Here is a 13,301-nt window from a genome sequence, read left to right on the forward strand (position 1 = left end):
CCCATTAATACTTAAAATTGTATAGAGTGAGCAACAAGGAATGGACTAATGAGATCACTATAAATCAACTCAGAGGTCTACAATTACATCCTTTGGGAAAAGAGGACCAAATGCATTTCATATTTAACGCAATCCTCAAAAGCGGGAGACTTCCTTGCCTCTGGTGAATTGAGTGCAACACCTCACTAATTATCCTCTTTACCACATTTGTGGCTCACGATTTTAGATGAAGCATATAATAATATGAAAAATGTATTTACAACTTGGAAAGTTTACTGGTTAATGCTCATAGTTCCATTTGAGCAAAAATTATTGTGTGCATGGCCATATTGGTGCACACCGCTAATTGTCGCGGTGTATTGCTTTGGGCCATTATAAGATGAGTACACAATAAATGGAATCCACGCTCATGTGTCTCAATAATTGGTGGCTTATACTAGTATAGGAGTGCACACAATAATTTCTTCTACCTGAGAAGCCATATTCCTTATCAGTATAATTTTTTGCCACTTAAGGCAAATGGTTAGGGTTTGATGCTGAAGGGTTTGAATTGTATCCTTTATATGAAAGAAAGATTGCTATTTAGATTCATTTACTTGCATCTCCTGTGGCTATGGTGGTGGGCTATCACAAATTCTTCTTGAAGGCAAAGGAGCAAGAGGGAGAGAAAGAAGAATTGAGACCTAGAAGAAATGTCGGGAAGGAGATGATGGTGATGGTAAATGGCATGCATTGCGATGGTGGCACATGGTTGGCTCATTATGGAGCTAGAGGAAGAGAGAGAAGATCAGAGGGGGGGGAGAGAGTGATAGCAATGATAGAGGCAACCCTTAAGATAGATGGGCATAGTTTACTTGTTATGATAAAGCACTTTCAGCTCATCACGAAGACAAATCAAAAAGAAGAGGAGGATCAAAAATAGAACAATTTGATCATAAGATGTAAAAGAAATTCACCCTAATGATTAGATAAATTTCTGTTCATTGGTTTGTTAATAAAATCTTAACCCTTTACCCAAATGCAACGGTGTGAAATCATTTAGATCGTTAAAAATATGATATTTAATATGCAACAAGGACTTCCAAGAAATTCAAATTCCTCGGGCTGGGTTCCGATGGGATATATCGGTATCGCCATCAACGAATATGGACGGTGATGCTTTACGGTTCGTTTTAGCACAGTACTACCGGACTGGGCACCCGGTTCAATTTGAAAGGCCTACACATCAATTGTTCGGTACATCGGACGCACACAGAAACCTCGCCATCGCGAACATCCCCTTAAAAGCCACGCCGAACCCCACCAACTTCGCTTCTCCTCCAAGGTTTCCTGGAACCCTCCGGCCTTCACTAATGGCGCTCGAGACTGCCGGGTACCGCCTCAGCTGCGAGCTCCGAGCCCACGAAGACGACGTAAGCGATCTCTCCCTCTCTCGCTCGCTCTCAGTCACTCTCCAATTTTCCCTTCGTCTCTCGTGTATGTTCGAATCTTTGTTGTCGTTATCCGCTTCGATCTTCTTGTTTCCAAGATTTTCTTGAAATCATCTCCTCGATGACCCTAATTTTGTCCAAGATGTCGTTATACGGTTCGATCGATCTTCTTGTTTCAAAGGTTTTCTTGAAATCATGTCCTCGGTCACCCTAACTCTGTCAAAGATGGGACTTTATAGGGGCCTTAGCGTCGAAGCTTCAAGATTTTTTTGTTTGATTGCTCCAAATTCTTGTATCAGGTTCGAGGTATCTGTATCTGTGGTGATTCCGGTTTCGCGACGTCTTCCAGGGACAAGACAGTGAGGTTCTGGGCCCCAGATTCGGACAAGAAGCACCGGTACGTTCTGTCAAAGACTCTTGCCGGGCACTCCAGCTTTGTGGGGCCGCTGGCGTGGATTCCTCCTGGGGATCGTTTCCCTGAGGGTGGGATTGTGTCTGGAGGGATGGATACCCTCGTCTTGATGTGGGATTTGAGCAAGGGAGAGGTCGTGGAGACGATGAAGGGCCATCAGTTTCAGGTCACCGGTCTTGCGGTCGACGACAATGGTGATATTATTTCGTCATCCATAGACTGGTAAAAAATTTCTGCTGATTCTTTAGGATTTTATTAGCTGTAGATTCTTAGTATACATCTGCAGCATATCATTGTAGTTCCCTATCTTTTTATTCATATTGTTATCTTTGGCTTGGCTTCTTATGTTTTATTTAGCTTTTTCTATGTTTATCAATGCCTTTTCTCTGTGCTTGATATGGTCTCTGAGTTTTTGAAATAAGTAACGCATTCAGGGGTGTAAATGCATGGTACTGGTACTGCTGCAATATAAATTTATATGATTTTAGATAAAATACACGATGAAACCAGTCCAAAATATCGATTCTTTTGGTAGATTTCAGTAAATTGCTTAATCTTTTTTTTATTTTTCAGTCTTTTCAAAAATTATTCTGCTGTACCATGATATAAAAAGCTCTTGTTTTGTAGTACAATTCGACGGTGGAGGAAAGGTCATGCTATTGAGTTTTGGGAGGCTCATAAAGTAGCTGTTCAAGCAGTTATAAAGCTACCCAGTGGCGAGATCGTTACTGGTATCCTTGTCTTGTTTCTGTTTAAGTGATATGGAAAATTTGGAAGAGATTGTCCGTTATTTTTATTATGTAGCATTGGTTATATTGCATAGTTTATTGTCCTAGAATTGTCTAGCCTTTTAACTCATGAAGTTAAGATAAGATAGTTTCTACTGCTGCTTGTTGTACATTTATATGTTGTTACCTTTGCAATTTTTAGGACAATGATGCATTCCCTATTAGTTGGTTTGGCAATTTTCTCAATCCATCCTACTTAAAAGCTATGGATTTGGACATTCTTTCTTTAGCATGCATCTTATCTCTTTCATACTTTACTCAGCAAGCTGACATGATGGATCGAAAGCTCATAACTCTTTCAACCCACCAATCGAAAGTTAAACTTTTGACATTAGGCATCAGATGACGCAAAGTTACAACCTTAGGCTGTGCAATTTTGCTGGGAATGATTAGATCTGCTGGGATGTCATGGTGATGAAATGTTCTTGATGATGATTCAACTTAGAAATCTTTGGTTTAAGTTGGAAGAATTGTCATGACAAAGAGCCCCTTAAAGAAGATTACTGGACAAAACATTCTGCATGCAATGCATGATGGCTTGTCATGCCATAGGTTCTTTAAAACACCTTCAATTGAATTACCATTGACCTTCATAATTTTCCCATGAAGTTTAATGATGAGGTTTCTAACTCATGCATTTCTAGAATGGAGAATTATAGTTAAAATGGAGATTACTACAACTGACAATGATTAAATTTTGTGGAATGAGAGCTTTACTAGTTATTTAAATAAAGATAGAACAATACATAAAAGTTCTGGATGATCCCAAATAAGGATCCTAATGATTGTTTGAGAGCAGACTTTTGATACTTGTGTGCAGAAAACAATTCTGCCACTGGTGCACAACTTTAATAAAACCAAATAAATAAACTTGTGAGCCTCATGAAGTTGTTTGGAAGGAAGAGAAAGTCTCAATGGTGAGGGAGGTGGTGGCTAGCATGGATTGGTCCATAGGATGTAAGATGAGGCTGATCATTTGACCCTTCAAACAAAGCACCAAATATTCATTAAATTTTCACTTGAAGTCCAAATCCTACCATGGGATGGAAAATTGGTATAAGCAATCAAGTTTTCTTCTTTCTGGTGATTTTGGCGCTTAACAAATGAGTTGAGAACTTAGAGATGGCCCTTAGTGAGAAATATTAGGCTGGAGTATCTTAGTCAATTTTAAGTTCTAAATCACTTTCTAAATCAGGATTATAGCTTGTGGCATCATAAGTTTTCATAATTCTGTTTATACATATTAAGAAGCATCATGCATGTGTCTTTAATGATATAATGGTGAAATTTTCTAACCACCTCTGTATCGTCATTGATGGTAGTATGTGCAGTAAAATTGAATCGAACTGCTTTCTGCTGATGACATTGGTGGTATACAACCTTCCTTGTGGAGGTTAAGCTTATGCAAATTTTTGCCACAAACAATTACCAGGAATAAAGTGTAAAAGCAAAAAAAAAATTGGAAAAGAAAGGGTAAACAAGTAAAGCCTGCCTACCACATGTAGGATATGCCTTGACTTTAAACATAAAGTTCCCAAAATTGAAATCTTGAGTACTTAACGTTGTCTGTGCATGTATATGTTTGTGCAATTATTTTCTTGTATATATATTCTTGTCAAAAAGGAGCAAATATGACTGCTTTCTTTTATGTTGTCTAGGTTCAAGTGATAAAACTCTTAAGTTATGGAAAGGAAGGACCTGTTTGCACACTTTTATGGGGCACACAGGTTGGTTGGTTTTCTGTTCTCTAATGGCAAAATCATCAGGATACCAAATATCTTTAGCAGTCCTATAGATTATCACTAACCTTATCACATTGTTATGAGCTTTGTGAACTTCTTGTATATTCTGCTCTCCATTTTTTTAAGCATATCTTTTTTTTCAACTAAATGTTTTTAAAATGATTTATGTATACTAGGTTTGTTATTCTGTTTCCCTAATCCGAACAAACAATAATGCCATGCTTTTGTATAAGTTGGAAAGTATATAGAGGTAAAAGTAGGTTAAAAACATTGTCTTAGTCATCATTATGAGAAGTGCAAACTATCAAGTGTTATGGGATCTATAGATGGAAACTGAAGGATTTGTTTCTTGTTGAATTCATTATGCTTGCCATCATCATAGTGTATTGGATAATATTGATTGGTATATTTTGTAAATAGCTGATTTTCTTACTCTCCAGTTGTTGGTTGATTTTTCTGACTTGTTTCAGTTTAGCCTGGATATATATTAGACTAATAAAAGCTTTTGATAAGTAATAGTTTTATGTGACGGATGTTGCACTTTTGCTTGTTACCTGGTGGCATGGTGTTGTAAACCTTTGTACCACAATGTTGTTAAAATCTCACGATTCACGATCTGGATCTTACAATCCAGGTTGAAATGGCCCTAAATGATTCAGATCCTAGACTTGGAGCAAGATCAGTGTAAGATCACGAGATTTATATCCATATGATGGACTATACATTTCTTCAATCATAAGATCCAACTTGATTATGCTAATACATATTAAATCATGGGTGTGTCCTTTTTTACAGTTTATGTGACTGTGGCTTTTAGATTACAAGATTGCAACCAACAATGAGTCTCGTATCCTAAAATTAGCGAGTCCGTTATTGAGCTTCATAGAATTAAATGCAAAATGCAAATTTGTTGTATATTTGTAGCCATATGTTAAAGTCTTGCCCTTCCCTCCTAAAAAATTGTACCAAAAAATGATAAGATGGATAATATATAAATTTCCAGTATGGTGAACGAAGTAATTATTTCATTAGACATGCTATATGGGCCTATATTGGTGACAACTAGATTTTTTGTATGAATTGTTGTCAAATTTTGAAAGAAATTAGAAAAATTCTTAGAATTATAGTCCAATCTACAATCTGATCTGATGTATAGCCCTCTCCACAATTTATATGACTGGATCATGATCTTAACGACAATGTTGCTCCATGTGACCATGTGCTCAGCCATGTCCTAGGGCGCATAGCAACTTTTGTGAGTGTAGAGTCAGAGTTGTGGGGAGTTTGCACCTGGATGTTCACGATCCAATCTTTTCTTGCCTCAAGGTTCCATAATTAGTTTTAGAATGTTTGAAGGATTTTATGGGATATAGCAAGCTCTCATGAGTTGTGCTCATGCTGGTGAACTGCTAGCACCATATGTTTTGCATGCCATATTGTGTTGACTGTTGGCACATGGCAGTGCAAACGGACATGCTGATTTGTAGGATGGATCATAACTTTATTCACTTTATGCAAAACAGACCAATTTTGATTGCCTTATAAAAGTACATAGGTGCAATTCTAAGCAAAACAATGTAGTTCTTAACCGACATATAAAATTCTAGGTAATAAATCCTACATGCATATTATGCTTGTTGTGTAGCATGTGGCTTAATGCACACTTTTGAGTAATTTGTTATTATAAATTAACATCATACAACTATTTTTACAGATGAATGGCATAGGAAAATCATTAATGCACCGTGGTTGTCATGGACAATGGCACATAAACACTAGGAAATAGGTACTCGTATTTATGCGCACTAAAACATTGAAGGTGGTTACACATTTTTGGTATGATAGGAAAGTCATGCTGGTAGAACTACAGGAGGTTTATGTAATAAGAGACCCTTGCTTTCTGACGTATGTTCCAACATAGAATATCAATTATTGGTTGTACCATTTCCACTTTGTTGATCATTCTTTAAAATTTACAAAAGAAAAGATCCAGGTCAGAACATAACTGTTTATTATATTCTGGTTCGAGTGCAACATGCGAAAATAGGGCACATGCTTCTTTAAAATTTGTGAAGAAAAAGGATCCAGGTTAGAATAAGGTTGTTTACTAAATTCTGGTCCGAATGTAACATGGGAAAATAAGGTATATGCCTATGTCACTCTGTATTGGTACTTTTGCACATTATCTTGATATACATCCACATAAAGAGATATGTAGCAAGATGATCTGGCTTGGGCACTACAGCGATATTCTATGTCCTGTGCTGACTGACAGGTACACATTATGGATACGGTATTTTGGTATGAATGAGCACTTCAATTTTATTTCATGCTTGTTTTGGCAAATTTGCCTTGGACTAGGGTATAAACCCTTGTTGTCATTATATATATTGATTTACTACGTTAAGTTACTCTTTGTCCTTTTGATTTCTTAATTATGTCAGTGGTGAGATTCTGACTTTTCCCCATCTGACCTTTAGCTAAGGATGTTTTCTACCTGCTGGATTGTTCCTACCATTGAAGTGTTGTGTTGTATTTTTGGTTTAGTATGTATCTGTTCCATGTCAAATGAGACAATCCAATTACCTCATGGTTCTGTGTGATGTGTTTGATGTGCTTTCTTTTTCTCTTTTTTCTAAGGATGAAAAGTTGATTCCTAGTTGTTTGAATTTTGAAATTATGGTGTTTGCACTCTTCTTTCGTTCTTATTTTCTTAAAATTTTTGATGCGCATGTTTATTGTAAAACTATGTAAATATTTTTTCAGCTTGCACAACTATGTATCATAGTCTTGCAAATTTTGGAAGTGTTTTGAGTCCTTGGTTAATTGGAGGTTACTTCTTTAACATAAATAAGCTTATGAGATATATTAACATTGGGATTTGTGACAAATCTATGTTATTGGGGTGCCTTTTATTTGGCTGGTGATTCTACTTCTTCATAAATTTATTTAGAAAAAGATCTTGTACATGGATCTGCAAATAAGGATCATATAATCATATACTAATTTCATGTGAGGTCTTCCTAGATACCGTTCGAGGCCTAGCAGTGCTACCTGGGCTTGGGATCCTTTCTGCATCACATGACTGGTAAAGTGTGCTTTAGCAAATTCGGGTTTATGTGCACATGGATTCTGTATTTATCACTCATTGCCATTATTGTCCTGCCTATGTGCATCTATGCATACTTTATTAGGCTGCAACTTCATAATTGTATATTCTAATTCCAGTTGCATATGATTATGTTTTGTGATTATTCATTTTTCAATGAGGCAGGAAATTTTTTCATTCTTGACACTCATAACTTAGTAAAATAAACTCGTGTTGGACTTTTGTAGTCTATAAAGTATGATGAGCTTTTTTCTTGTAATTTTATCTCCCACTGCCCTCACTCTCCATTAGTGACTGCCCATTAGTGCAAGTGGCTTAGAATGGTCCAAGATAACTTAACCTAGGATCATTTAGATTTCTAAACCCTATATGCCACTTATTTACTGGATCGGTTAGGTTGCGTTTGATTAGTTTTGAGACTAATTCTGCTACATTTCTTTCTTAATTAGGTTGGTGTTGAGGTAATCATGGTTGCATTTATGTGCAATCATGGGTTTGACAACTATGAGAGATTGAATGAGATCATATCATATTGAATATGAAAATTATGGAAGTTATAGACTTCAGGTAGAGAAGGCTTATATTTGATGAGAATGTGCAATGCTTCTTGAACTATGGCTTAAGGTAATATATAGTAAAAAATGGTATATGCACCGATTAACAAGAACACCAAACTAACAGTAAATCTTTATTGGTCACCCGATTCTCTTTTCTTCCTAGGTTCTTCAATAGTATGCATTCATACACTTCGAGCTGAATTTCTGCCAGTTTTCATTTTAGGCTTCTTACATGCTCTACTGCTGCTAGTTGCCACAACCATGATGAGTGAGCTGAGCTCAGAAACCGACAGCAAAAGTCTATCATCTTCATTCAGAACTGTCTATTGGCTTTATGATCTCTTTAGCTAATTTGGGTTGCTGTTCCTGATTGGTGCAGCTTCTGAATGATGATGATATTGCTAAGGCAGTATTGTTATGTCTTGTATTTAGCTGATGGATATCATAAATATCTGGATTCTGAATGACAAATTAGCAACATGAACTTACCATATTGGGGATCTTGATTCATTGACAATGTTGATACCATGGCCTTGTATATTAGTGAAATCACAACCTTGATGCAATCACTTCCACGGGCTAGATGAAGGTTATGTGCCTCGGTATGGTCCTGAGTGTTGGACCTAGCTGAAGTCCTTACTAGCTGCATATAATTATATATTTATCTTCATAAATAATATGTGTTTACACGTGTGTGTAAAATCAAATCATTCTTTTGTCTTTCTATTCCGTGTCAAAGGATGAGTTCCTTATTGTAATTTATCTGTTGAATGACAGCTCCATTAAGTTATGGGCGTTAACTGGTCAAGTCTTGATGGAGATGACAGGCCATTCCTCTCTTGTTTATTCTGTGGATGCACATTCCTCTGGACTGGTTGCTAGTGGGAGTGAAGACTGTTTCCTCAAGATATGGAAAGGTGATTTTCTCATGGATTTATATATTAAAAGCTTTCGTCATTATAAAGTAATCTAACTAGGTACTTATTTGCTGAAGTAAAGTTTATAACACTGTTTAGGACTTTCCACACATGTTGCTGAAAACCATTATATCAGTTATTGAGCTTAGAATTATGATGATGTTATGCACTTTTTAATTAATGATTTCACTTGGTCCATGTTCATCGGCTTTCTCATTTGCTATCTTGTTTTTGTTGATATGTGACTGATAGGAGGATGCTTTTTTTGATTGAAAGGGTTATGGGTCCACCATAAACTTCTAGTGCCCCAAACCTGCTCCATTCACCCCCATGCACCTATCTTTACTGCATAAAAACAGTAGGGAAAGAAAATAGTTAAGACAGTAGCACAAAATTAACAGGGTAACCATGATCTTGATAGGTTCAAGATTTTCCAAACTAGGAATTTTTTTGTCAGGGTTTGGTATGCTAGAAAATACCATGGAATAATAGTTCAATTGTTTTTCCTATAAACATATGTTTCTTGTTTATTTACAAATACACATTGATTGTGAATTACATGTTGGCAATTACTTCACATATATAGTCATATGGCGGAGCTATCTTGTAGGCCGGGGTGGGGAGCATGATCCTCCTTGGATATGGTAAAAACCCAGTATTTAATAGTTGCAAAGTCTATGGTACCCTCTATCTCCCTCAACACAAAGCTCTTCTTAAACCCTTTCTGTAGGCATGAAACCATACAAGTTAGTGCTTCTGTCTAGAGTCTTCTCTTAACGAGATGGTGTGGTATTAAATTTTCAAATCTTTTCGAACAAGAAAAAACATTGCTTGCCAAACTTGGCTTCCCTCTCTTGCTAGACTTCATCTTTCTCTATTACCTGCTAGGGACCTTGCCTTCTTGTTCACTCTAGTCAGTCAGCTGTTAAATGTCTGAAGGCTGAAGACCTAGATTCCCTAGCCAAAGTTTATTGACATTGCTTTGATGAAGTTATAACTCTATTCAACTCCATGCTAGTTCACTGCTTGGTGCACCTTTCTCTCATAGAAGTCCTCTTGTTCTTTCTTGAAAAATTTCACATTTTCAATATCTAGATATGAGGATGTGGGTATTGTTTCATTATCATTTTTATGTTGGTAAATAGAGCTCATGCAAGGTTTGCAATCTTGGACTGTACCATGCTGTCCGATAGGCGGCATACCAGTAGAATACCGAGCCTCGATTACCCACCACACACCCCCACCCAACCCCCCCCCCTACCCAAAAAAAAAAAAAAAGTGTCAGTGGCTCGGTGCTGAGGTATGCATCTTACGCACGATAAGTAAGGGTGTACTAGTTGGGCATTGGTAGATCTGGTATTGAGATTGCAAACCTTGGTTAATACATTTTACTTCAATTTCACATTTTTTTAGGCTATGTTAATTGTTTTTTCAGTTTACAATTATTTTAAGCTGTTAGATTACATGATTTAGGTTTTTTTTTTCAATTTCTTTATGCATGGTCTGCCGTATTGGTCTCATATTGGTACACTGTCTCGTAGTGTACCGATACTCAGTATATTATCTCATACTGTACCAAACCATGTACCAACACTGTAATAGGATGATATCAGTACGGGATCCAGTACCAAGACCACAAACCTTGTCTTTATGAGTTCAATTGTGTGCTAAATTTCTTGACTTGTATTAGCTTGATACTTGAGTATACTATGATGTGTCTTCATGAGTGGTTTGGATGGTTATGGATGATCTTGAGATGTAACATTGAGCGGTGCTTTCGAACTTCTAGTAATTCATTTTCTCATGTTGTCCAAATGCTTTAGCTACTTTGTTGAACAACATTCAATGATTCATCACTTATGATTCCTTATAACAACTAAATACATTGATCATAAGTTTTGCTAGCGAATTGAATTGCCTATGCTTTTTTTCATTTACTATACTTGTTTAATTATTGAATGATGAGAATAAAACTCTTATCAATTCTACCATTAAACAAATAAACACCTTATGTGTAGATCAAACTGATGGTTATGATTCTTTACAAACAATAATTATGAAATTTTGTGTGTTTGGAGTCATTTTAAGACGCAATTATTTTTTCAATATAGTTTTTTGTCATATTAATTATCTAAGTTGAGATGAATCTAATCCAATACTTCACCCCCCAAGATGGTAATCCTGGCCTTGCACTCGTTTGTTTGTAGTGACAATGGAAACAAGCATTAAGCTTGCCCTTTTTGTTTGTCTTTCTAGTCTTATAATATCTTTCTAACCATTTGAGAAGTTCAATATGTGCGTAATTCATGATAAATTTATCGTACAAAGGGCATCTTTGAATGGAATTTAGATGTTTCTACGTCCCCATGAAATCGGACAATATTGTTGGTATTGGGACACTGATTCTCTTGAACTGGGATGTCTTGAGCATCTCGGTTCATCTCAACTATCCTGATTGTTTCCTAACACTTGAGATGCATTGGGACAATCGAGACAGACTGGTACACAATTATTGCACCCCCAGATGTATTGGGAAAACCTGCTCCATTCACCCCCATGCACCTATCTTTACTGCATAAAAACAGTAGGGAAAGAAAATAGTTAAGACAGTAGCACAAAATTAACAGGGTAACTATGATCTTGATAGGTTCAAGATTTTCCAGTAGCACAAAATTCCAGTAGAGTTTGGAGCAATGCTTCAATTCTCATGGGATTGGACTATCACGGTTTCTGTGGAACGAGACAAATAGCATCCCATTAGGATGGTGGATGTCCCATCCATTCTTGTTCCTGTCCTGTCCTGTCACTTGGGATGGTGCCACGTCCCTACACTTGGGTGCCTTGTCCATCCTGGTCCTTGTCCACCCCAACACTTGGTATGGTGCTTTGTCTCCACACTCAGGACAGTAGGACACTGTGTCATCCCACCAGACTTACATCGTTGGGTCAGAGTTTCTATTAAGAGTAAGTAGTGGAAAGAGCAAGGGCGAAAGAATGGTGAAGGTAAGGAGGGCTTTTTAGCCTTTTAGTGTTGTGTTTTTTTTTAGGCAACTGGAGAAGGAAGTCATGCTTAATTGGTCCTGGTTTTAACCAATCATATGAGATAGTTGTATGAGCGTGGGAAGTTGTGTGGCTGCGTGAGAATGTTCAACATATTTTGATTATGGTTGAGTGTTTAGCAACTTTTTTTGAGTATTTGTAATAAGTAATGAATAAAATATGTTTTTCCTAGAAAGAATTTAAGAATAAGTAAACATTATAAAGACAATAACATACAGAAAATATCTGACTACCAAGCACAGGCTAGTGCTTGTAGACATGTCATTGATCTAGAAGAAATGACATTCAACATTACGACATCCAAGAGTACAACAATGGATGAAGAAAGGAGACATGCATCATCGATTGGATAGAAACTTTTGGAGTAATGAATAAAAGCTTTATAATTATGAGCATGCGATCTTCTCTTTTGGATTAGATGGCATAACATATGCAAGGTAGCTAGAGAAATTCCTGGTAGTACAGTCAAAAATAACATAAAGCCACGTACTTTTGAAAATCTGGAATAATTTTGATGTGTGGAAGGTAGCTAAGTGAAGAGCCCTCGTCTTAAGTGATGCCAAGGAATATACAATGCTGTAGAAATTTAGCACGATATTGAAAATCTTGTGAAGCCTAAAGCTACTAAGCAAGATAGGTTGGCAAGTTATGATGATCTGTGTTGTAGGTTAGGTTTAAGAAAAGGGAGAAAGAATATCCACAAAAGTGGTAAAAATGGAAAGTATTGTTAGAAGCAAGGTTTGCCATTTTAGTATTGAGAGTCATACCAGCCTATGACCAGTTTGGTATGATGTAGATATGTAGTGTGCTGAGTTGAGGTGTATTGGAACTAGGGGGAGGGAGGAAAAGGAAGAGGGGGAAGGGAGAAGGAGACGGTGGGGGGGGAGGCTGAGGCCTTTGGATTCGGCAGTAGGGATGGAGAGAGAGGTCTTACCTGGCCAAGTCATTGTCATCATAGATGTGTATAGGGCATCGTCGGACAATGTTGTCAGAGGATAGATGCTGGAGGTGGTAGAGGGAGATGGTGGGAGGTCAGGGCCTCGCGAGGACTTGGATGGTTTCTTGCTATCCGATGACTTCGAATATGGTGGTGGAGACTGAGAGTGAGAGGACTTACTTGGTCAGGATGTCATCATTGTTGTTGAATGTGGAAGGGATAGTATCAGACGACGTCATCAAAGGATAGAGGCCAGAGGAAGATGTGTGAGAAAGGGGATAAAGTGGGGAGGGAATGAGTTCAAGGGCTTGTAGGGTGAATCGAAGAGGGATTTATAGCCTTTGATTCG

General features: G+C 37.2%; 1 protein-coding gene across 2 annotated transcripts in view; it reads left to right on the top strand.

Annotated features, from left to right (window-relative positions):
* The first annotated feature begins 1,259 nt into the window (after window positions 1–1,259).
* The window catches only part of LOC105060095 (uncharacterized), a 78,399-nt gene continuing 66,357 nt past the window's right edge, over window positions 1,260–13,301 (top strand). The window contains exons 1-6 of one of the 2 annotated variants that reach the window (XM_029260511.2): window positions 1,260–1,412; window positions 1,730–2,064; window positions 2,470–2,573; window positions 4,289–4,357; window positions 7,400–7,460; window positions 8,816–8,955. In XM_029260511.2, the coding sequence (XP_029116344.1) occupies window positions 1,353–1,412; window positions 1,730–2,064; window positions 2,470–2,573; window positions 4,289–4,357; window positions 7,400–7,460; window positions 8,816–8,955 (769 nt within the window). In that variant the 5' untranslated portion in view covers window positions 1,260–1,352. The remainder of the gene's footprint in view (window positions 1,413–1,729; window positions 2,065–2,469; window positions 2,574–4,288; window positions 4,358–7,399; window positions 7,461–8,815; window positions 8,956–13,301) is intronic. The other variant, XM_010943694.4, reaches the window with a different exon arrangement.

The sequence above is a fragment of the Elaeis guineensis genome, chromosome 2 (genome assembly GCF_000442705.2).
Source record: "Elaeis guineensis isolate ETL-2024a chromosome 2, EG11, whole genome shotgun sequence".
Lineage (NCBI taxonomy): Eukaryota > Viridiplantae > Streptophyta > Magnoliopsida > Arecales > Arecaceae > Elaeis > Elaeis guineensis.